This window comes from Salminus brasiliensis, chromosome 21 (assembly GCF_030463535.1).
Source record: "Salminus brasiliensis chromosome 21, fSalBra1.hap2, whole genome shotgun sequence".
Taxonomy (NCBI): domain Eukaryota; kingdom Metazoa; phylum Chordata; class Actinopteri; order Characiformes; family Bryconidae; genus Salminus; species Salminus brasiliensis.
The window spans coordinates 31,770,311-31,796,427 of NC_132898.1; the positions used below are offsets into that span (position 1 = coordinate 31,770,311).

The following is a 26,117-nucleotide window of genomic DNA, read 5'->3' on the forward strand; positions in this document are numbered from 1 at the left end:
GAGAGAGAGAGAGAGAATGTGGTGTAGTTTTCTTCCTTTCTCTCTCTCTCTCTCTATTTATATATATATATATATGTCTCTCTCTCATCTCTTTGCCTCTCTTTGTCTCTCTCGCTCTCTATCTATCTCTCTTTCTCTCTGTCTGTCTACCTTTCTCTTATCTCTCTCTGTATCTCTCTCTCTCTCTCTCTCTATCTCTTTGTCTAGCTCTCTCTCTCTCTTTAACTCTCTGTCTAGCTCTCTCTCTCTTTTTCATGTCTTGTCTCTCTCACTTTTTCCTCTCATTCTCTCTCCTTCTTTCACTCACGTACTTTTTCTGCCCTCTCATGCTTTGTCACTCACTTCCTTTCTCTCTCTCTCTCTCTCTCTCTATATATATATATATATATTTATATATATATTTATGTATGTCTCTCTCTCATCTCTTTGCCTATATCTCTTTCTCTCTGTCTGTCTACCTCTCTCTTTATCTCTCTCTCTCGCTCTCTTTATCTCTCTCTCTCTTTATCTCTCTGTCTAGCTCTCTCTCTCTGTTTTGTCTGTCTTGTCTCTCTCACTTTTTCCTCTCATTCTCTCTCCTTCTTTCACTCACATACTTTTTCTGCCCTCTCGTGCTTTGTCACTCACTTCTCTCTCTCTCTCTCTCTCTCTCTCTCTCTCTCTCTCTCTCTCTCTCTCTCTCTTTTTCTCCTCTGTAGCTCCAGCTGGCCGTCTGCCACTTGTAGCAGCTCTGCCCGTCCCCTTCTTCCCCTATAGAGCAGCTCAAGTATGATAAAACACTCACTCCTTGCTAATCTCCCTCCCTCTCGCGCTCTCTCGCGCTCTCTCGCGCTCTCTTACTCTCTCTCTCTCTCTCTCCCTTTTTTCTCTTTTCCTTTCCTCTGTCCGTCTCCCTCTCCTCCCCTCTCTCTCTCTCTCTATTTCTCTCTCTTTCGCCCCTGAGCTCTTTAATGATGTTCAATTTTCTCTGGCATGCCGCGACTACATGTGTTAGAGTACTCAGGCCTTTTGTCGGGGCCGGCCTGTGGCACTTCTTTTTTTTTTTTTTTTTTTTTAGATTTTTTTTAAGCTGTCGTAAATGCTGCTTAGATCCCGGTCGGGGCGCAGCGAGTAAACAGTACCTCATTGTCGGATCCCTTGGAAAAAATGCGGCTACTGTTTATTATGTGCCATAAAGCTTGTGGTGTGTCCTTCTGTTGAGAGAGAGAGAGACAGAGAGACAGAGAGAGAGAGAGAGAGAGAGAGAGAGACAGAGAGACAGAGAGAGAGACAGAGAGAGACAGAGAGAGAGAGAGAGAGAGAGAGAGAGAGAGAGAGAGAGAGAGAGAGAGAGAGAGGGGGAAAGCGAGGGGTGAGATCATGTTTTTATCATTATTTGCTTGCGGGAAAAATCTGCTATCTGCGCCTGGGTTAGCGTAGGGGGTGACATCATTGTTTTCGTTTAATTTCTTGCAGAGAATGACCGCCTCCTCGCCATTCGCACTCGCAAGACCAAAGCAAAAAAAAAAGCGCCCTGGACAATAATGCCGCACGTCCATCACCGCGGAAATGGGCAGACGGAGAAACTTAGGAAATCTGGAGAGATTAGGGGACGGGTGTGAAGCCTGGGTTTAAACCAATCAGATTTTCCCACAATATGATGGACAGTCAGCCAAGACATGTCTGGGGGCCCCACTGGGCCCTCCCAAAATACCTTCTAATCAGCTGTATGAAGAAAAGTTGCACCCATTGCTGAAACAGATGTGCAAATGCACACACACAGCTTGTCTAGTCCCTGTAGAGAAGAAGAACGAACTGCCAGTAGAATTAATAGGACCTATTGGCACCATGCTGCCTAATGCCAGACGTGGGGCAGCGCTGTGGAGCGGTGGTACTGAACGGATGTTCTCTGGAATGGTGAGATGGTGCTTCATCTAGGACGTTTATATGGGATGAGTTGAGGAGGTGGGGTGGAGATCTTCCAGCATCCTGCTCACAGCAGTGCTCCTTCCGTGGACACTCGCTTGATTTGGACAGAATCAGGAACAAACAGGAGCAGGTGTCCCAATACTTTTGTCCATGGATTGTATCAAACATGTCTTGGCTGATACATGACATGGACAAAAGTATTGGGACACCTGCTCCTGTTCATGTAGTGTATCGATACCTTTGTCCATGTAGTGTATCAAACATGTCTTGGCTGATACACTATGTGGACAAAAGTATTGGGACACCTGCTCCTGTTCATGTAGTGTATCAATTCTTTTGTCTTGGCGGATACACTACATGAACAGCAGCAGGTGTCCCAATACTTTTGTCCATGTAGTGTATCAGCTAAGTTTGATTGATACACTACATGAACAAAAGTATTGGAACATGTATTATATCAAACACGTCTTTGCTGATACGCTACATGGACAAAAGTATTGGGACACCTGCTCCTGTTCATGTAGACCGAGTGCCTCTGGGTTTGGGGGAAATGAGCTTTTTAAAACTCTTCTCGCCCACCTGTCGGACTCTCAGACTCAGCGATGCGCTGTCATTACTTCAGGATCCGGTCCCGTCGTCCACCCACACCACTGACCGTGATGTTGGAAAACACAGCGCAGGAATTCCCCCGATGGGCAGAGTTATCAGGGGAGATTTAGGCAGTGAGTTAGAGGGGGCGGGGGCGTATGATTTGTAGATGAGCAATTATGAGATATGAGTCAGTGACAGGGCTGGAAGGGGAGGTGGTGTCTGATGTAGCCTTGCGTTTTTACCGTGGGGATTCTCCCCTTGGGATAAAGTAATCCTCAGACCCCAGAGAAAACATGCTTTATGGAGCTTAGAAGCCTGAAGAAGAACGCCTTTAACTTATATTTCTGTGGAGGGATGTCCAAACACGGCTCGGTTCCCTCCCTTTCGCTTCCCTGGACACTCTCACGGCCCCTGACCTCAGGGTCGTATGGCCTCAGCAGGTGTGCCGTCACATGAGCAGCAGATGCCGCGTGTGGTCACGCTAATACGGATGCATTCGACGACAAAGTTTTCATGCCCTACAACTTTCCACTCCATCCACATTGTTCCCAAAGTTTTCCATTGGAGACTGCAAAGCGGAAATATAGCAATACACCATTACTGAGCATGTGCCCTCTCACTTACGCTGTACGGACAAAAGTATTGGGACGCCTGCTCATTATTCATTGTTTCTTCTAACATTAAGGATTTTTTTTTGCCGTAACTGTCTTTACTGTTTAGGGGAGGACACTTTCTAGAGGCTTCTGGTTGCATTTGCTGCGCATTGCTGTGAGGATTTGATTGCATTCCACAAAACAAACAGTGAAAAACAAGTGAGGTCAGGATGTTGGATGATGATCACCACCCCACCTCATCATCCTCAACTCCCCAACTAATCCTATGCAAAAGTACTGGATGAAGCTCCACCACCATCATTTCAGAGAACACAGTTCCTCCACTGCTCCACAGCTCAATGCTGGGGGGCTTTATACCCCTCTACTAGCCCACGCCTGACATTATTAGGCAGCATGGTGTCAATAGGTTCATGATGTTTCTCTGCTCCAGAGAGTCCTATTCTATTGGCAGTACTTCTTCTCTACTGGGACTAGACAAGCTGTGTGTGAGAGTGTCAGTTGAAGACCTGGTAAGTATATGGTAGCCAATGGAGTACCATAGGAAAGCGATCGCTTTATCAATGTCAACATATTTATGGATATTGCATATTTAAAAGACTCAGCCAATCAGATTACAGAACCAGAGCTTTGTTTTTTAACAGCCTATTATAGAGTCAACACCATCTCACTGGCACAGAACGTTCTAGAGCAGTGGCAATATTGTGGTTGAGTTGGGTTGGAATTTTGTGAGTGTGTGTGTGTGTGCTGTCTAAACTGTTTGTTTCCTGTGATGGAGAAGTGCGGGAGACCTTGTGATCTTTCCCAGCATGCCTCCGTCCAGCCCTATCCGGGTTATTTACAGTTTAGCGCCCAGTCCCTCCACACATTAGGCTGGCTGACAAAGCTACCACACACTCACACACACACTCACACACTCACACACACACACAGAGCTTCTTTATTCTCTTATATGTGTGTTTTTCACTATCACTATAGCAATACACCCCCCCCCCCTTCCTTCCTCTTTTCCAACTTTCTCCTGTCAATCGCTCAAATTCTCCACTCTTCTCTCACCCTGACTTCATCCCTCGCTTATTTTCCCTCCGCCTCCTCGTCTCTCCCCTCTTTTCACTCCTTATATTCACCCTTCGTCATCTGTTTGTTTAGTTTTCGGAGAGGTACGCGATTGCTTCATGAAGAAAAATATGGCTTTGGATGACTGTCGGCCGCGCTCCGAGATTGCAAGTCGGAGTTTGCTGACTGTTCCCCCGAAAAACAAATGATATCATATCCAGGTGTTTTTTTTTTTAGTTGCTGTTTTTTTTTCTTACTCCCACTCTCTAAGTTCATGGCCTGCAGCATGGTTTTTTTTTTTGGTTCAAAACAAAATGAAATTAAATAATAACATCCTGCTTTTACTGCTTTTCTTTTCCGAAAAGCTGGAAGGTGTTTGGACTGACGTCTTTTTTTATTCCACATTTTTGGATAATATATTATATTATATGTTTATAAATTATATATTATATTATATTATATATGTATTCCACAAAACAAACAGCGAAAAACAAGTGAGGTCAGGATGTTGGATGATGATCACCACCCCACCTCATCATCCCCAACTGGGATGAAAAGTACTGGATGGAGCTCCACCACCATCATTCCAGAGAACACAGTTCTTCCACAGCTCCTCAATGCTGGGGGGCTTTATACCCCTCTATAGCCCACGCCTGGCTTTATTACATATTATATATGTATATATGTCTGGGCGATATGGTAAAAAAAATATTATATTACGATATTTAACGACATTTTTCACGATACACGATATTTATCACGATACATCAGCTCAACTACAGTATCGTAACTACAGACTAAATAAATCAGTATCAGATTCTTATAAACTACTATTCAGATCCTCTCCTGTACTGAATACAGTGATTAATACTCATCATCTGCTGCTCTTCATCTAATGAACCCTTCAGTCTAATTACACTGTTAGTAATGAAACCTGCAGCTGATCAGTGTTTATTAAGCTTATTGTGTATCACGATCATATCATACTGCCCAGCTCTACATGTATATCATTTATATGGAGCAGACTGTGCCAACATGTGACCCGAGATGACCAGGGAACAGTTTACCATTCAAAAAAATAATCAGCACACATGCAACCAGGCGAAACCAGGTATACTAAACACCTTCAGGATGATGATTGGACCAATAGAAACGCTGCAAAAGGCCTTTTGAAGATTCTTAGCTTATGGTTTTGCATATATACAGATTTAGGGCTATTTATTTATTTAATAAATATAAACTGTCCCAGTTAGAACTAAAGGGGGAAACCTACAAGGGTATGTGTGTGTGTGTGTGTGTGTGTGTGTGTGTGTGTGTGTGTGTGTGTGTGTGTCGTTTCCCCCTCTTGTTTATCCCAAAACAATTGCACGACACTGAATTGTTACATGCACCTCACTCGCCGAACACACACACACAATGCGACAGCACACTGAAAGGTCTGCCGCCGGCCCCTTTCATGTCCCCGAATTATTTTTATTTTCACGTTAGAGGAAATCAAGTTTATACGCCTGTGAAAAGTGTTTCTTTGGGTGGAAATCCACTATTGTGGAGCGTTTCCTCAGAGGGGCCATCGTAAAAAGCCCTGAGGAGCGGCGCACAAAAAAAAAGAGAAGCGCTTCTTTCTCGAAACGGGAAAATAATCAACTATCTGGTGGCTGGATTTTGATGTGGCTGTTTGTTTATATGAAGTCATGCTTGGCCGGGACGCCCTCACTGGGCTGCCTGGTGCCGGATTGACCTCCGTGTTTGTGTGTGTTGTCAGGCTGCGGTGGCTGAAGCACTAACACACGCTGCACACGCCCTGATCCGTCTCTGCGGCGGGCCCGTAGCGAGTGTGTATATGCTTGTGTGTGTGTGTGTGTTGAACGGAGGCAGACGCTGCACACTCACAGGGCTAGTAGCAGATGGCGTAGTGGCAGATGCCTCAGCATGTTGGCAGATTTCTCTCTCTAAGCCCCTGGGTTTTCTCACAGCGAGCTCTTCTTCCCACTTGTGCGGTTTCAGAGTTTACATTGGTGTAAGGCCTTATCACGTTCACCTCCCATCGCCTCACTGAGCTGATCTCTCTCTCTCTCCCCCCTCTCTCTCTCTCTCTCTCTCTATGTCTCTCTCTCTGTCTCTCAGGCACCTCAACAATGAGCATGCCCTGGATGACCGTAGTACGGCCCAGTGCAGGGTGCAGATGCAAGTCGTTCAGCAGCTGGAGATACAGGTGAGAACTGTTCGGGTACATCAGGACTGGTAGCACTGGGGAATCAGCTGACTGGAGTGGTTATTGATTAGCTTCATTACAATACTGGATATTTTTGGAATTCTTCTTCTACTTAGGCCTACTTAACCCCCCACCCCTACCCCCCCAGCCAGTCCCCAGTGTCCTTTTTTGAGGGAGGGGGGGGATTAAATTAAATAAATGTAAAAAAAAAAAAAAAATTATTTATAGTGTGTGTATATATATATATATATATATATATATACTCAATCATATTTAATTTAAATTAAAAGATTAATTAATAATAAAATTAAAAGATTAATTAATAATAAATTCTATACAATATATAAAAAAATATATAGAGTGAGCCTAGCAATTATGTAAGTAGTTTTTTATTATTATATAATATTATATAATCTAATATAATTCTATAATCATCATCTTTTACCTGTATATATTTTAGAAACCCTAAATTAATCTTTACCTAATGATGTCCTTAAAATTACTTACCATGGTTTCTCTGCTCCTGAATTTAAAGTTAGCCGGGCCACACCCCCAGAAATGATCTCACATCCACACACACCTGCATGGAGATATTAAGGTTCAAGCTTAAGTGCCCACTGTTTCCCACCATTACTTTTACATAGAATTAATATAGCTTCCCTAGTTGACCTTTTTTCCAGTTAAGCATTTTTAGGTATTCTCCATCTAATTACTGACCAATAATGAGACAAACAAGCCCACACAACTCCAGCGTTTATCAGAGAATCAGCCACCAAGCTCAAAAACCAGGTCAGATCTAATGAAGGTGCTCTAAGCATAGAGGTCCAGAGAGCTGGAGAAGGCTGCCATAGACGCTGACCTGTAGACGAGCTCGTTTGGTCATATGCTGGACAACCTTTTCAAAGTGATCCAGAAAGTCCTCCAGCCATGTCGTAGATATTATTCACATCCCAGCGCCTTGAAGCCCACAGCTCCGATATCGCTTCACATAACATCAAAGCCCGAGCACGATCACCTCCACTCGCTTCCAGCGCCGCGCTCTGCCAAACAAAGATGCTACCTCCGAGTCAATTCGGCTGCTAATACGCATCCGTCTAGCTGTCAGTCAAGCGTTTAGCGTGCATCAAAGCGGTTAAGCTAACCTCGCTGTTGGGGGAAGCGCTGGAATCTAGTGTCTGGCCGCGTGATCAGGCTGGACACTGATGCTGTCTGGGCGATGGCCCCCACACTGACAAGCCATCGGTCAGCCACGTTAGGTCACATTAAGTAAAAAAGCCCACGGGCTGTTGAGAACGGGCGAAGGAGGCTGGGAGAAGACCACACGCTCACACAAACACACACATACAAACACACACACACACACACACACATACACGTGCTCTCACACACTTTAATGCACAGTGACACAAGTGAGGTAACCTGCCAGTGCCCGAAGCCTGGACTTTCCTCTCCTATAAAGCTGTAAAATAAGCAGCGAGACAAACCCCCCCAACCCCCCCCCCACACACACACACACACACACACACAGACCCACACACCTTCGGCTGTGTTTACACTCTGATGGGCCATTTCAGGCCTTCCAGCCTCAAATAACACACACCAAGCCCCCTGTCCACACCACCCACCCGGCCGGCCGGCCTGCCAGACTGCCCTGAAAACTGAGGCTTCTTCCGTCTCTCGTGCCTCATGTCTGTCTCTGCCCCAAAAATAACCTCCCCTGAATCTACAGCCCACCAGGCTCACTGCCGTTCAAAAGTTTGGAAACCTTTTCAGTTTTGAAACAGGGCTTTCAGTAGTAGAAGACCAGCTTGGCTGCAGATGATTCAGGTTGTTTCAGGTTGGTTTGCTCCACAGATTTGAGAAAACGGCACAACAGTAAATAATAATGATTTTATTAATGATTTAAACATTCTTTAATATTGAACTTAATTGGGCATAAATCTCTCATTTTAACATTTTAATACTTGTCTTTTTTAATTGTCTTGATTATATTTTTTAGAAAACACCTTAAATTTGATGATTTTAAAGGATTTTTGATGACTGTTGAGTGCTTTTGCTATTTTTACAACACTTAATTACAAGCAATATTAATAACAATCAAACTATTTTCAATTATTTATAGAAATGAAACACATTTTACACAATTTTCCTAACTTAGCTTCATTCCAGTTGAGTATTTTGAAGTATTTGATTGTTTTTACATCTAATTACAGACAAATAATGTGAAAAACAAGCACACACAGCTCCAGTGTTTATCAGAGAATCAGCCAACCAGCTCAAAATCCAGGTCAGACTGCCCTGGAGAGAAGTCCTAATATCCAGATGGCTGCCATAGAAATTTCACAATAGTGAATTATAAACAATACAAATAAAAACAAGCTATTTTCACTTATTTATATAAGTTTAAAAGTTTCATTTTGCCTCAAAAACCATTGATTTCAACCTGCATTCATTACCATCAAATTAAATATTAAAACATATTACTAACAAATGATTCTAAACTTCGGAACGGTGGCTGTAGCTCCATCAGGGATGCCACGGGGAGATGTGAAGTGACACAGGAGGCAGCCCCCGTCACAGCACATTTCCCATCACCTCATCTACCCAAGACCACCCCCTCCCACCAGCCCCTCGTGCCAAGCGCCAGGCCGACCCGGGCCAACCCAAACCAGCCATGCCAGCCTGCCCACTCCCCGGGTAGCTCACAGGCTCACTTTTTCCACTGCTTTGTTAAGTGGCTGACCAGTGCCGACCGCTGTCTTATTAAACACAGATCAGCTAATGGGCAAGTAAACAGACCGGAGGGTGGCGGGCAGCTAGCAGCGGCGGGCACAGCGGCAGAACACAAACATGCCGAGAGTGGGAAACAGAGGGAGGGAAATTGGCCTTGAATAAGAGTTTAACAGCGGGGACCTTTTTTTAGCTGAAGTCAGAGACTGTGGGCTCAGAGGCCTCTGCTGGAAGCTAATATCGTTATACCCTGCGTTATTTTCAACAATTAAACTTTAGACTATGATTTTTTTATTAATTTATATACCATCTTATACACAATATTATATAGTATATCATATACTGTTAAAGTTATGGGGGTTCTTCAGTTTGAAACTGTGGAGGAACCTCTTAAGGTACCTTCTAGTTTCCTATATCTATATAATAATGCTTTTTTATGGACAGGTAAAGTTTGTGGACACCCCTTCTAATGAATGCATTAAGCTGCTTCAAGCTGCACCCATCGCTGACACAGATGTGCAAATGCACATACACACACTCACGGCTTGTCTCGTCCCTGTAGAGAAGTCCTGCCAATAAAATAGGACTCTCCAGAGTGGATAAACCTACATAACCCTATTGGCACCATGCTGCCTAATGGTGGGGTATAGAGGGGTATAAAGCCCCCCAGGATTTAGCTGTGGAGCTGTGGAAGAACTGTGTTCTCTGGAATGATGGATGATGGTGGTGGTGCTCCATCCAGTACTTTTTTAGGATTAGTTGGGGAGTTGGGGATGAGCTAAGGTGGTTATCAGCCAACAACCTGACCTTGCTAACACCCTTGTTGGCTGAATGCAGTCAAATCCTCACAGCAATGCATGTCCAACATCTAGTAGAAAGTATCCTCCATGAAGACAGTTACTACAACAAAAGCAGAATCAGCTGTTTTTAATTTCAGAAGAAACAATGAACGAGCAGGTGTCCCAATACTTTTGTCTATATAGTGTGTATAGAGGTAATAAGGCTACATCTAATAAGACACCTACATAAGCCTGTTGTTATAGCCCTTGCAGATGTTCAGTGGCATTAGAAGTGTCAAGTGCAGTCGTTGGTTATGTCAGTTGGCGTGAGGCTTATGTAGTCCTTAAGAAAGCCTTAATAATGTCACCGAATAGCAGCGCTGTCCTGGTTCCTCCTGGTGTTCGTAAGCTTGCTCTGGACCTGGATTTCTCTCAAGCTGCCTTGTGCCAGTGTCTGTTATTATAAGCACCATAGAAATACAGAGGAACTGAGCTTATTGAGTGCCGCGGTGCTGCATTAGCTCTCACTTTGGCTCCAGTCTGGAGGCACCACTAACACAGCGACACACTGTAAATAGAGTTCAGCAGCGTCATACAGAGATGAGACCAGCTGCAGGGCAAGTGTCTGAGAGAAAGAGAGTGTGTGCGAGAGAGCGCGAGAGCACGAGAGGCTCGCTTCCAGCCGTGGGTAACTGGAGCTGAGAGATGATGTGTGAGCATCCCGGTGAGCTTACTGACGAGACAGAAATGCAGAATTACGCTCTCAGGAAGATATCCGGAGTCTCCTTCTTCCTCTCCAGCTCTCTCACCTTTTCTCTCACACATTCTCTCATTTCCTCTCGCGCACATCTGCTTCTCTGCTCAATTGAAAAGGGCCCATATGTGGGGGAAAGTGATCATTTCTTCAAGGAGTTTTATGTAGCTTAGATTTCAACATTTTAAGCATTTGACAAAAGTATTGGGACACCTGTTTGTTTATGTATTGTTTCTTCTGAAATCAAGGGAATTTAAAAAGAGCTCATCCTGCTTTTGTTGGAGCAACTGTCTCTGCTGTCCAGGGAAGGAAGATTTCTACTAGATTTGAGATAGAGGAGCATTGCTGCGAGGATTTGATTGCACTCAGCGACAAGAGTTTTAGTGAAGTAAGGTCTGTTGGATGATGATCACTTCCCAACTCATCCCAAAAGTATTGGATGGAGCACCAACCATCATTTTAAAGAACACAGCTCTTCCACTGCTCTGCTGCTCAATGCTGGGGGGCTTTATACCCTTGTTGCCCACGCCTCGCCTGGCATTAGGCGGCATGGTGCCTATCTGTGTCAGTTGGCAATGGGTGCAGCTTAAAGTTGCTGAATGCATTCAGTAATAAGGGTGTTTTTACAAATATTTGGACATATAGTGTATAAAAAATATTTTTGAAAAGTGGAAGTAAACTTTGAGGTGACCTTGGTGAGTTGCCTAAGCTCAAAATGCACATTTACTCACAAGCTATACATACTGCAAATCCAAATAGCGCACAAGAGGCCTCTTTTAAACTTGAAGAGAGAGAGAGAGAGTATGGAGTGTGTTCGGAACGGGAAGGGTGAGGATTTGCTGGAGGCAATAACAAAGCCTAACACCCAGAGAGAGAGAATGCCTGTGGTCAAGCATTCTCCTTGTCAAGCACTGAGAAGAAGCTGAACTGAGTAAACACGGATATATTTGTATTGTGGTGTTAGTCATGTATAGGCACTTATATGCATATATATGTGTGTGTGTGTGTGTGTTTGCAGCTGGCCAAGGAGAGCGAGCGCCTGCAGGCCATGATGGCCCACCTGCACATGCGTCCATCGGAGCCAAAGCCTTTCAACCAACCTGTGAGTTGATGCCATGTGACCTCAGCTTGGTCTTTATTTATGCGTCCATTGAGACGTTTATCAACCTTCACACTTCTCCTAACCTCCTAACTCACACTTTTTACTCCTGCATCTCAGCGGAGCCTTAAAAATCATTAGTAAATGAGCTGCAGCTGGAACTGATGGAGTACCATGTAAGATCTGGTTCGAATCCCAGGTCACGCTGCCTGCCATCAGTAGCCGGAGCCTGAGAGAGCACAGCTGGCCCTGCTGGTGATGTTGCATCGGCGGCAGTTGGAAAAGAGGCGGTGGCAGGTTGTGCATGTGTCGGCCTACACCCTTTCCGGTGTCGGGAGCATTACATGAGATAGAGGGAGTGGCTTGGGGATCTAGCGGACAATTGGGTACATGATCTGCTCACACTTGATGAGCAGCAGTTAGACCGTAGGGCCGGTCCAGAGCTGTGCAATTACACTACATACAAGCCCAGTTTTGAGTAAATTTACCTTTCCTTTGTTTCTCAGACACAGGAATGTGCACGGCTTCATTGCTCTAGAGTGGAGCGACTGTCTAACTGCCTGCTTGTCTAATAAAGAGACAGGAAACCATCAGTTCTAAGTCTAATAAACACCACAATCCTCCATGATCAGGAGTCTGAGAATGGGAAGGCCTTTTTCCAGTGTTATGGGGGTGCTCCAACCCGCAGATGGGAATAAACAGTAAACAGGTTGAGGGGGAGGAGCCACAGATGGAACATCTTACACAGTATTTAAGCTTATGTACCAACGTTTTTGAGGCAAAACAGACCAAACTGAGATGCAGAACCAAACATATGAGAGTTAAGAGAACTAAGCTGTACCCGGCCTGTAAGAGTGCCACGAGTTATGCATGTCTGCAGTCTGAAGGGCGCACTCTGTTGGCGCTCTGAGGAACTATCGGTCCATACAGCTGGAGACTGTTTGTTTCTGGAGAGCGATGGAAAGATCTTGCCGCTCTGTTGCCTTCCACAGCATGCAGTAACTGTTTACTGATTATCTAACTACACACACTTACTCGGTAATTAATTATGCGCTCAAACAGACCCCTCCCTCCAGTCCAGCTGAAACACCAGCTCAGACTGTTAAGGATACTCAAATCAGCTACAGCTGGACTGGACTGTCTGGTTCTGCAGGACTCAGGGTGGTCCAGAGCCTGTGTTTCTGTGTGTGTTGTGGTGTGTGAGGGTGAAGGGTAGAAAAGTGAAGTGAGGGATCCTCCTAGTTAACACAAAGCCTTCATTTTCAGGCCTAGATTTTTTTTTCCCGCAGCTGCCAACCCCCAGCACACAATTATTAGGTATCTAATGAATATTTCATGGCAAGATTGATGAGGAGACTTATTAAAATATGAAGATGTTGAAATTAATTGTCAATTATGAAGTGGAGTGTCTTAATTCGGGGGAGGGATATAAATGACGGCGGAGGAGGAGGAGGAAGGGGGGGCGGGAAAAGTAGGCCGCATCTCCTGTTTGGTGACAAATTCATTGGATTGGCTGCCATTACGCGCTAATGGGGAGCGGGGCCCGGTCGTGACCCCAACGGCCTGGAGAGAGAGATTGAAGGAGAAAGGGTGAGAGATATAGGAGGAGAAAGAGAGAGAGAGAGAGCGAGAAAGACAGATAGTGAGAGAGAAAGGGCGAGAGATATAGAAGGGGAAATGGAGAGAGATAGGGAGAGAGATATAACAGGAGAGAGGAAGAGAGAGAGAAAGGGAGAGTGAGGTATACAGAGAAAGACAGATAGTGAGAGGGAGAGAGAAAGGGAGAGAGATATAGGAGGAGAAAGGGAGAGAGAAGGAGAAATGGAGAGATATATAGGAGGAGAAAGAGAGAGAGATATAGGAGGAGAAGGAGAGAGATATAGAAGGAGAAAGGGAGAGATATATAGGAGGAGAAAGAGAGAGAGATATAGGAGGAGAAGGAGAGAGATATAGAAGGAGAAAGGGAGAGAGATATTGGAGGAGAAAGGGAGAGAGATATAGGAGGAGAAAGGGAGAGAGATATAGGAGGAGAAAGGGAGAGAGAAGGAGAAATGGAGAGATATATAGGAGGAGAAAGAGAGAGAGATATAGGAGGAGAAAGGGAGAGAGATATAGGAGGAGAAAGGGAGAGAGAAGGAGAAATGGAGAGATATATAGAAGGAGAAAGGGAGAGAGATATAGGAGGAGAACGGGAGAGAGATATAGAAAGAGAAAGGGAGAGAGATATAGGAGGAGAAAGGGAGAGATATATAGGAGGAGAAAGGGAGAGAGATATAGGAGGAGAAGGAGAGAGATATAGAAGGAGAAAGGGAGAGAGATATTGGAGGAGAAAGGGAGAGAGATATAGGAGGAGAAAGGGAGAGAGATATAGGAGGAGAAAGGGAGAGAGATATAGGAGGAGAAGGAGAGAGATATAGAAGGAGAAAGGGAGAGAGATATTGGAGGAGAAAGGGAGAGAGATATAGGAGGAGAAAGGGAGAGAGATATAGGAGGAGAAAGGGAGAGAGATATAGGAGGAGAAAGGGAGAGAGAAGGAGAAATGGAGAGATATATAGAAGGAGAAAGGGAGAGAGATATAGGAGGAGAACGGGAGAGAGATATAGAAAGAGAAAGGGAGAGATATATAGGAGGAGAAAGGGAGAGATATATAGGAGGAGAAAGGGAGAGAGATATAGGAGGAGAAAGGGAGAGAAAGGGAGAGAGAGAGAGAAAGGGAGAGAGATATAGAAGGAGAAAGGGAGAGAGATATTGGAGGAGAAAGGGAGAGAGATATAGAAGGAGAAAGGGAGAGAGATATTGGAGGAGAAAGGGAGAGAGATATAGAAGGAAAAAGGCAAAGAGGTGCTGACCGTCACCAGTAGGCGGAGCTTAGAGTCCGCCTTCAATCCTGGCTGTTCGGCGGGCACTGTAGCAAGCTGGCACGGCTCCAGCGTTAATTAAGTACCTGTTAAACAATTTTGCCCCCTAATTACTGGAGATGGGCCAGGTTGGCTCCTCTGGCGATGAGGAGGGGAGACGGGGGGCCGACTCTGTTTAATTCGCTATATTAGCTTCAAACCCACCGCCATGCCGTCCTCCCGCCCTCCCGCTCCCCCCTCCTCCGTTTGCACGTGCTCATGATGGTTTTAATTAGAGCAAAACAAGCAGCCCTGGAAAAGCCTCCCTCAGCGGCTAAAGGGGTAAGGGTATTATTGGGGCGGGGGGGTGGGGGGTTCCCAGCACCTTTCTCTCTTTCGCTCGGCGTGCCCGCTAAAGCTAATTGGGCGACGGCGAAAGGCTCCCGAGAGGGCGGGTAACCGCAGCCGGCTTTGGCACATGCTGTTTGTTGCCAGATTGTGTTCTTTCGCCCCCTCCTCCTTTGTATTGTTTTGTTTTTGCATGACTCTAATTGCAGCCTATACAGCGCTAAGGAGCTTTTTGTGTACGCGCGCGAGTGTGTGTGTCAAAGAGGCGCGGGGGGCTTTGTTTGAATTCCGACGGCTGAGTGGGATCGTCTCTGGTAATGAAGTCGGCGTGCCAGCCCGTCCTGGCACAGATCGCGCTCCTCTCAGCATGGGAGCGATAGCAAATTGACAGCGATTACGCTCCCCCTAACGCTGTAATGAGCAGGCTGCAGATTACTGTACAGCGCGGATGAGGACGCGGCCTTAGAATCACAGCCGCGATGAAACGCAGAGCAGAGTGGGATCAAATAAACTTCCCTCGCTCAGTCGGGCCTCCAGCTGCAATCCCCGCTTTCGCAAGTGTTGATATATGGAAGAATAAGAAATAAGCAATTATTATCCTTTTGATCGGCTGATTTAATTCAAATGATTAAGCACCTTTGAAGATCCATTATTTTGACAAAAGTTTTGGGACACCTGCGCATTCCTTGAGAATTTATCCTGCTTTTGTTGGAGTAACTGTCTCAGGAATAAGGCTTACCACTAGATTTTACTAGGAACATTGCTGTGAGGATTTGATTGCATTCGGTCACCAGAGCAAGGTCAGGATGTTAGATCATTGATCATCGCCCAACCTCATCCCGAAAGTATTGAATGGAGCACCAGCATCATTCCAGAGAGCACAGTTCAGTTCCACTGCACCACAGCTCAATGCTGGGGGGAGCTTTATACCCCTTTACTAGCCCGCGCCTGGCGTTAGGCCCAATGCCAATAGGTTCACTGATGTTCACCGATGTATCTGCTCCAGTCCTTTTGTATTGGCAGTACAGAATTACAATGATGTATCTTAATTCTCTCTCTCTCTCTCTCTCTGTCTCTGTCTAAAGCTGAATCTGGCCTCCAGCGGATCTCTCTTGAAGCGGGACAGTGAGGGTTTCCCAGAGGGTTTACCTCACCCCCCCACCTCAGCGGCAGCCCCCATCACTCCCCTGAGGCAGGGCCCCTCTGTCATCAGCTCCTCCAGCCTGCACGGGGTGGGACCCATCCGCCGACGCAACTCCGACAAGTTCTGCACCCCCATCGCATCGGGTCAGCCCCCCCAAAATATTTACCTGTGCACTCTTCCAACACTGAAATGGGTTAATCCCCTCATATAAGTGGCCCACGCTCCTCCGGGCCCTCCCTCTCATCACTCTCCTCACTCCAGTTCCTCACTCTCATAATAACAGTAGTAAAGCTGCAGTTTAAGCCCTTTTAATTGTTTTTAATTGAGGCTTGTTTTGTGTGTTTGCAGAGCTCGCACAGAATTGTGAATTCTACAAAAATGCTGATGTCAGACCCCCGTTTACATACGCCTCCCTTATACGGCATGTAAGTCCCCTCCCTCTGTGCTTATGTGTGAGAGACAGAGACACCAGCTTGTTTGACTAGGATCTTGCGTGTTGTGTGCTGGCACTGTTCTGCAGCTGAGCTCTGTCTAAGTGTGTGTGTGTGTGTGTGTGTGTACGTGAGTGTGTGTATAAGTGTGTTCATAACTGAGGATTTATGGCGACTCCTGAGCGCTCCTGAGTGTCGGCCATGCTGAAATGCACCTCCAGTCACAGCACACTGCCCGCAGATGGCTCATCAGCTAATGTGCCTCTAATAGCAGCCATTTAAAATCACCCCCCACACACACACACTCTCTCTCTCTCTTTCTCTCTAGGCCATCCTGGAATCCCCTGACCGACAGTTGACTCTCAACGAAATCTACAATTGGTTTACGCGAATGTTCGCCTATTTCAGGAGAAATACGGCCACATGGAAGGTAAGCACGTCATCATTGTATCATGAGAAAAGAATAATTTAATAATATTATAATATTATAAACAGCATAACTTGTGCCCGAGGACAGAACCTCTCGACCCAAGACTCCCAATTCACACTAGAAGCCAATGGTGGGCTAATGCTCTACCATACCGATGCGTCCCATAGAGAGAGATTAGGCAGGAAAACGCCCCCTCCCCACAGACCCCTTCCTCTCAGACCTCCGTTTTAATGTTTTCCTCGGTTCTTGGTTCTCACTTCACGAGTTCGAGTCTGCTGTGAGGCTCAGCATCTCCCTCCGCCACGCCGCCCCACTGTGGGTAAAACGCAGACACAGTGAGTCAGCCCATTGTTCTGCCTGATGCAAACAGCAGTAAATTCTGCCCCGGTTCCAAGGGCCACTGCAGGTCCAGCCACAATACGGTCCAGCAGAATGCTCTGATAACACGCAGCCGTAATTAATGATGCCGGCGCTCTCCCGGCCAGCCAGGGCGTGACCCCCAGCCACCCCCCAGCCGCTCAGGCCCCCCTTTTCTTTTTCCATTCCCTGTATCACCCTCTCTAACAGCGTCCCGATTTGCCCTCTCCATTGTCTCTTGTGTGACTGTGGGAGAGAACGCTGCGGGAGGTTCTGCCAGGCTGGCAGTCTGGTGTTTGGTAGTGGAGAGAGAGATAAAGAGAGGAACCGACTGGTGGAACGGTGGATCTGGAGACGTTCTGGCCAGCAGACGTGATGAGGAAGGGCTGGGGCGATCCTTTTTCTCTGGAGCAGCAGTGGACTGCTCATTTGAGGGGTTCTCGAGCTCCAACTCAAGCAGTTTGAGCAGGTGTTGCTGTTATAGCTGGTTCTCTGGACGTTTTCTGGACGTTCTCTGGACATTGGGCCTTCTGAATATTGGCTTCTCATTGGGTTTTAATGGGGCTTCTATTCAGGCTGGCGTTTCTGATAATCCCTGGTTTGTGAAATATCCCCAGTGTGTCTGAGAACCCAGTTTTGAGAACCATCAAAGTACGGGAGAAGAACCGATACTCAGCCATATCTAACACTTTCCCAAGTTTCTTGAATATTCTATTATATATTCCTCTACGATTATGCGTGAACCTCTCTCTTACGGAGTCAAGCTGCTGCCGCTGGCTATGTACACACACACACACACTCACGCTCATGCTCTGTGGCTTTGTTTTATCAGACCACAGGCACGTAGTGGTGCAATGCCGCGCTCCCCTTATCTGCTCCTTTAATTTGGCCTGCTTGATTAGGCTGCGCCCTGCTGCTCCACTGCCCCGCTCTATCTCAGCTCTGCATCTCAGGCCCACCTCCAGCCCGCCTCGCTCAGCGGGATGTTTCCCCTAGGAACCCGGCCCTCGTCTAGTCACGGAGCTCTGCTCGTCCTGCCCCTGCTGACCAGCCCACCAGACTCCCACCTGCGTGTGTTTACTTCTGGGCTTTAATGTCCGGTTGGCTGCTTCAAGCTCATGCTGTTCGGCCACCGCAGCACCCGCAGTGTGGGGGAGCTGATACTGCCAAGCAAGGGGAAACTCGTTTGCCTCCTCCTGCTTCGTCTCTCTCTCTCTCTCAACAATTCCTAACTGTACATTCACTCTCATATTAGTAAGCCATTGGTGCATCATTGATGCTCTTGCAGATGTTCTGGAGCCGCCGATGACAAAGGAACTGGGACAGGCCTTAGCTGTTTGATTCCAAACTTTTGAATGGGTGGTCATTACCACCCCCCCAGCCTCGCTCCACTATAGAAGCCACTAAAAGCCCTGGACTTGTGGTTTAGTTCGGTGCAGTCAGTGCGGCCATTAGAGGTCATTAGAGGTGTACTCTGCCTCTATAACCCCTCGCATGCACCATCCCAGAGCTCTCTCGACCTCGACTAGTCATTAAAACACTCCAGAGAGCCCTACTCTCAGCTCACACACACTCACTGTCCCCCAGATCCTCATGCCTCCTTAGCCAAGTGTCTCAGGTGCCTCCTGGAGTGGAGCTGAGTCCAGCGTAGTCCAGCCAGGCTTGGCCTTTGCGCTAATTTGCCTGAGCTTTAAGAGAGAGAGAGGTCGCAAGAGAGAGAGAGAGCGAGAAGGTGTGAGCCAGTGACCTCACCACACTTTAATACCCGAAAGCAGTGCGGCGAGGTTAAAGATGGAGGAGATGAAGAGAGAGAAGGTGGCAGGAATATCTTTAACAACTCATTTCACTTTTATGAAATTTAACAATTAATGGCTCTATCCTCACTTTCTCCGTCTCCTCCTCAACCTCCTCCTCCTCCTCCTCCACCACCACCGCTCCCTCTCGCTGGCTCGCCCTCCCTCCTGCCAGTCGTTTGGCCCCGGTATTAAATATAGAAATGGCGATCTATGTTCTCCGGCGCTCTTAATGGCCATCCATATTTCATCGAAAGTCAGAGCTAGAGAGCAGAGGGAAGTCATTGATCAGTCGGAGGCTGTCTCTTAGGCAGAAGACGGACACAGCCTGGAACCACAATCCACCACCATTTATCTTAATGCTCCTTTACTGGAGCATACGCTCCTGCAGCGCGCTTGCTCGCGGAGGGCTGTGTGATGCCGGTTGACAGTCATTTTTCCAGGCCTGCGGTTCAGCTTTGGTCGACTCTGTCGAGTCGAGCCCAGTTTTATAGTGTAGTAAATGATGGCTGTGCTAGCGAGCAGGGACCAGCAGATGCTGAGACTGATAGGTGTCAAGAGAGTTAAGAAGACAACCCATGTTGTCAAGCCATCCATATTCAAGCCCACCGTGGAACGAAATGATGCTCTGGCCGAATACGAGACATACGGCCTCGTATTAAATAAATAAAGGTGCCAAGAAAGGGTTCTTCCAAGCCATGCTATTAAGGAACAACGTTCAGCCATTCCTAGAGTTCCTAAAAAGCTGTAAGCAGGTGAGCTGGATCAGCTGTGCAGGAATATCCGGCCTTCCAGGCCCAGAATTGCTCACCCCTGCTCTAAAGAGTTGGTTTTAGAGCCGTGTGTGTGTCCGAGCCTAGATCAAATGAGCGAGTCTAGACTACAAGGCTAAGACCCAGCACATATGCGAGAGATATGCCTTAGCTATGAAGCATCCAGCGTTATCCTAAACTCTGCTCGGCGGTGCTTAATCCTGCTGTTGCGACTGCTGCCTCTGGAGTGTTTTCATCAGTATTTAGCCGGCGTCGGCGCCTTGCTTTAGCGCTGAGCCATGTGTAATTTAATGGCTGTTGTGCTGAAGATGAGTGCTTAGCCTCGTGTCTTCGCGCTAAGCTATTGCGTATTTAAGCCCATTACAGCGACTTGTGTTCTGGAGTGTTTAATGGATGGCCGGCGTTTAGCTCAGTGTCTGAGCAGTGTTTAAAATGGCTGTGCTTTAGCTCCTCCGCCGCAGGTTCGTTAGTGCGGCCGCAGGAAGACGGATAGCCATGCCGCTAAAATGGCGGCCGGCCCCCTTTTGTGTGCGTGTGTGGGCACCGCCACTCGAGCAGGCAAGACCCGTTTGACACACACGTCACGAGTTCCATCTTTTCTAATATCTCTGCCCCTCTCCAGAGCACCCACCCCGTCATCTCGCTCCACACACACACACACACACACTAGCACTCTCACAGACACAGCCAGCGAGGCATTTTGTTTATGTCTGCCAAGGCTGACCCCCTTTAAATTGCTGCTAATGTTTTAACTGGGAGAATTAGTCTTTCATCACGGATGGGAATGCAAATAAAATTGGCGAGGTGGCAGGCTGAAATTGGGGTCATACTAATTTGCAAAACTAAGCATCATCGCTCCTGCATGGGGGAAATTTATTCAAAGGAGGGAGGCCTCGTCTGATTATGGCACTTGTAATTACGGTTAGGAGTGATTCCGGCATCAGCAGCAGTCCCTCCCTCATGGATTAGGAGGGGGGGAGAGTAAAAAAAAAAAAAAAAAAAAAAAAAAAACGTGTCAGAAAAAATACACAGGATTTAATTATACACGAATTAAAATTGGTAATGAAATTGGGCATGAACAAACTACAAATAGCAGATGAAAAGGAAGGGGCTTCCCTTGGGGGTGTTATTCTAGATAGTGGCTGATTAGTGAAATTTAAAATAAAAAAATAAAAAATGGGGGGCAGGGCGAGGGGGGGGGCGAGGGGGGCTCACTGGTGGGGGAGGCCGGCGCATCTTTTTATTTTATTTTTAGCGTAGAACATAGAGAGCTTTTTTATTATTTTCTCACCTCCTACTGTTGTGATGGCGTGGCACCCCAGTGTCACTACCCCTTGGTGGAATGTGCACTTAATTGGTGTCGTGTGTGTGTGTGGTGGTGGAAGGCGTAAGTGTGTGTGTGTGTGTAATCACGTGGGTGTGTGTATGCAGGGAGGAATATGAGATGGGGAGATAAACTCAACCCACACATCCCTCTCTGAACTCCGCTATGCAGCCTTTTCTCTTTTTTTCGTGCTTATCGTCACATCCAGGCTTTTAATTAGAAAGCAGGTAGAAGATTTATGCTATTATTAAAGACTGTTTATATGAGACCCTACTGTAATTGCATTTCTAGCAATGTCATGTGACCAGCTCTTAATTGTGCCATTCTCTCTCTCTCTCTCTCTCTCTCTCTCGCTCTCTCTCTCCCACTCTCTCATCTTCTGCTCTACCTCGCTCGCCCTTGCTTCCCCTCGTTCTTTAACATCAAATGTATTGAAATAGTTTTTTTTTTTTCTAATTCATTTTTCTCTCTCTACCCAGAATGCTGTGCGCCATAACCTGAGCCTCCACAAGTGCTTTGTGCGAGTGGAGAATGTCAAGGGTGCCGTTTGGACTGTGGATGAAGTGGAATACCAAAAGAGGAGACCACCAAAGATGACCGGGTAGGTAGACCCCTCACCCTTTCTGTAGCAGCCTACAGCCAGATAGAGATCCAGTGCTGTCCAAGCAGGCCCTTCAGCCTGAGGCTGGCGTGACGGATTTGCTTCATCCATTTACTGAGTAGATAAATATCTAAAATATTTTAAATATTTAAAAAAATAATAATAATAAACCGATCCGCACAGATTTTTGGTAAAGGTGGGTAAACTGGGTGTAGATGGGGTACAGAAGCAGGACATCATCCAGCTTCCCTATTCCTGGCTTAAGCAGAGTTCAGATTGCATGTGTCTGGCTGATGTCACTGGAATGCCGTGGGCATGATGGCATGATGCCAGGTATCAGTGCCACAGTGGCTTAATGCCAGTCCTTTGAAATCCAATCAGTGCAACATCCTGTAAAGTAGGTGGTTCACCTGTACACTACACTACACTACACTATAGCGCTTTCAGCCATGGATGACCCTGAGCTTAACGCTGGTCATTTCATTTATTGGTACTGATCAGATGTACTTATGTAATTACATATTTAAGTATGCAGTCAATTACATTTCTATTATGTGTGTATGCATCGTCAGCAGGCAACACGTCCAACTTAAATATAGTTATAATTTAAATATAAAAATAAGAAAATACACAATTTTTAATGAGTTTTAAATCCTAATAAAAAATCACTTACTTTACTGCAATGTTATTGATTGGAAAAGTGTCAAATCCACACTGAGCTACAAATGGGAAATAATAAATATAACAAACAAATTGCCTTTGATGTTTAATATCAATGCCACAGTGGCGTGATGCCAGCCTTTTGAAATCTAATCCGTGCGACATCCTGCTACACAGGTAGTTCGCCTATACACTGCAGCCCTTTCAGACGCAATTAACCCACAGTTACAGGGTTTTATTTCATTTATTAGCTATTAACTTTTTTTTTATTAAATATAAACATTTTAAGTATGCAATCAAATACATCCATATTCAGTTTATGTTTCAGTTTTAGTGTCATTAGTTAACTGTTAGTTAATCTTCACAAAATATATATATATATTTTTTTTCCCCAATCCTACACGTTACAAAAAGACCAGCTAAAAGAACAGCTAATGAACAGCTGAAGAACAGCTAAAAGAAAACATCTTGGAAAGGAGGAGGTTCCTCTATACAAAATAACACTGTGACTCCTTCAGTCGTTATTATACCTTAGTTACAGGTTATTGTTTCCATTTATTTGTATGTAATTATTATATTATTTATATTTATAATACAGTTTACACGTCCAACTTAGTATTTTTTATTAATTATTTTATTTCCTTTTCTCTATGTACTGCAGTGTATAAATACATACATAAATAATGATAAGAATGATAACTTTAATCCATTTAAAATCGTAATAAAACATCAGCTTTAACGAGAGGTGATGTTTTATTATGATTTTAAATGGATTAAAGTTATCAGTCTTTCATTTATTTATGTATTTATTCATGAAGGACAGAGAAAAAAATAAGGAAATTATCTAATTTAAAAATAGTTGGTAAATTGTATTATAAATATGTCATTACATACGAATAAAAGGAATTAATAACCTTTAACTAAGAGCTAATAACAACGGAGTCACAGTGTTTGAATTTTGTATAGAGGAACCTCCTCCTTTCCAAGATGTTTTCTTTTAGCTGTTCTTCAGCTGTTCATTAGCTGTTCTTTTAGCTGGTCTTTTTGTAATGTGTAGGATTGTGCAAAAAAAACATAAAAAGTTAATAGCTAATAAATGAAATATTTATATTTCATTTATAGTGAAATACATTTATAGTGTATATTTGATTGGATAAGTGTAGAATCTGCACCGAGCTGCAAACGAGAAATAACGAATATTAAAGAGCTCCATGCTTTTGATGTCGCTGACCGTCACTTGCAGCTTCTGCAAGGGTTAAAGGTGTTATTCTCTCCCTTCAGCCTTTATTAAAGGTGTTATAAGCCAGCTGCCTACAATAGAGCCACGGATCCCTGGTTGAGCGGTAAATAGATTGGTTTGGTCTGGCAGCGCAGTCCAGCATGTGGACCTGTAGTTGTGTTGCAGGCCGGTGGGTCCTGCCTGTAAGCGTGGAGGTAATCGTTATTGGCGTGTGCGATTACCCTAATGGGCTAACCATCATTACCCTATTGCTGCCTCCGTGGTGAAAAAGCACAAAGGTCTCTTTTGTGCTGTGAGGCTGTGTATGTCTGCGTGTGTGTGTGTGTGTGTGTATGTGTGTATGTGTGTGTTTCCCCTCGGTGTCTTTAGTGTTTAGTGTACAAGGCGAGCAGATGCACGGCAGAGAAGCGCGCCGGCTCGCATTTGTGCAAACAGATGTTAGACGCTTTCTCAAGGCCTGCCAGGGAGACGACAGCAAATTACCCTGCCGACGGCCTGCGCACCACATTTCTGCCTGCAGCACACACCCCGTGCCTGTGTGTGTGTGTGTGTGTGTGTGTGTTTATACACAACAATACACTTTGTCAGAATGAATAACTGTGGACTAGCTCGCTTTGTGTATTCATGTTTTTGGGTGTCTGCACGGATGCACACACACACGGTATTGAAATGCTTGCTGGTGCTCGGAAAGCCTGCGTAATTCAAGGCCTCTGCCTTTTGTCACTTGTAGCTTTCGGTTCTGCTTGACTTGCATTCTTCCACGGTAACGGCGAGCAAGCTGACAGTGCGTTATTATCGTTATTGCGGGAAAATGATGTCGTGAGATGCTGTCCTGAGTTCCTCAAAGTCAAAGAATAAACAAACAAATAACAGGTAGCTGATTGGGTGTCAGCTCGTTAAGCAATTATCTTTTTTATTAATTGATTCATTTTACGAGGATCAGTTACACACATCACATCCTAACTCGTGCTAAAATCTAACCTTCATATCGTCAGGTTGTGAAACCTTGTATCTCTAAAATGGCAACTTTACAGGCGAAGGTAAAAACCTGCTTCTCTTTCAATGGAAGTCTATGGGAAATATATTATTAAGTCATTTAGAGCATTTCTATTGGTCTATTCATCATAAAAGTCGGACACAATATGAAAAGCACCTGCGAGATTCACATTCTGTCAAAAACTAAAAATCGTCAAAAAAATCCAAACAATTTTAATTAAGTAATGAATTAATTAATTACATTTTTGTGTGACATCAATGATGTGGAGTTATGAGGAAACAGGTTTCTAGCTTAATGTGCTTTTAAGATTTATCCTAAATACATTAATTTACCCTGTTTTTGTACTTTAAAGCAGCATTATGCAATAGCTGGCCTTTCTTGCTCTTGGGCTCCCCCTACAGTCAGGAACTGTAATTTGCTCTTTCAGCCACCACTAAAAGACACATTTTACTCGTGCATTTGTGGACAAGCTGGCAGATACAGAACAGTGGTAGAGTAATATTACAGGATTGGAATTTGCTATGCACTGAATCCCAGCCTACACCAAATCAGCCATAACATTAGCACCACTGACAGGTGAAGGGTAAGACAGTGGCTCCTGTCAACAGGTGGATCCACATATTAGGCAGCCAGTGACGAGGCAGTTCTTGGAAAATGGGTCAAGAACCAAACTGTGACGTTCTCTACAACTGGGTCAGAACATCTCTAAAACATCAGGCAGGTCTCGTTGGGGTTTCCCAGTAGGCAGGGGTCAGGACCTACTTACCAAAAGTGCTCCAAGGAAGGACAACCCCTAAGCTGGATACAGGATCATGGGCGCCCAAGGCTCATTGATGCTGATGGAGGCCCGCCCACCTCACAACTTTTAGGACTTCAATAATCTGCTGCTAATGTTAGTGTTGGTGCTCCAGATACCACAGGACGCCTTCAGAGGTCTTGTGGAGTCCAGGACTCGAATGGTCAGATCTGCTGTGGTGGCACATGGGGGACTCTACTCAATACTAGGTCCACTAGGCAGGTGGTCCTAATGTTATGGCTGATCGTTTTTCACTTTTTGACACAGTTCCAATCGGGCTGGTGATCTTTACATCGTGCCCATATTCCAGGATGAATGGACCAATAGAAATGCTCCAAAATGACTTGGAGTAAAATATGTTCCCATTGACTTCTATTGAAAATTGAGAAGGTTTTTTCCTTCTCCTGTAAAGTTGACATTTGTTTGGCTCTGAAAAGCATGACGGTGTATATTGAGTGCCCTGGAACTGTCCTGTCTCTAATACTCATTCTATATCTCTCTCCCAATCTCTCTCTCTCTCTCTCTCTCTCTCTTTCTCTCTCTCTTCTGCAGAAGTCCCACTCTGGTGAAGAACATGATCTCTGGATTGGGCTTTGGCTCCCTGAACGCCAGCTATCAGGTGAGTGTGTGTGTGTCTCTACTGTGT

At 45.4% G+C, this 26,117-nt stretch overlaps 1 protein-coding gene across 2 annotated transcripts in view; it reads left to right on the forward strand.

Annotated features, from left to right (window-relative positions):
* The window catches only part of foxp4 (forkhead box P4), a 177,656-nt gene that overhangs the window by 139,834 nt on the left and 11,705 nt on the right, over positions 1 to 26,117 (forward strand). For both annotated transcript variants that reach the window (XM_072666560.1, XM_072666561.1), the window contains exons 10-16: positions 6,291 to 6,378; positions 11,660 to 11,743; positions 16,011 to 16,212; positions 16,418 to 16,494; positions 16,829 to 16,930; positions 21,657 to 21,778; positions 26,024 to 26,090. In XM_072666560.1, coding sequence (XP_072522661.1) covers positions 6,291 to 6,378; positions 11,660 to 11,743; positions 16,011 to 16,212; positions 16,418 to 16,494; positions 16,829 to 16,930; positions 21,657 to 21,778; positions 26,024 to 26,090 — 742 coding nt within the window. The remainder of the gene's footprint in view (positions 1 to 6,290; positions 6,379 to 11,659; positions 11,744 to 16,010; positions 16,213 to 16,417; positions 16,495 to 16,828; positions 16,931 to 21,656; positions 21,779 to 26,023; positions 26,091 to 26,117) is intronic.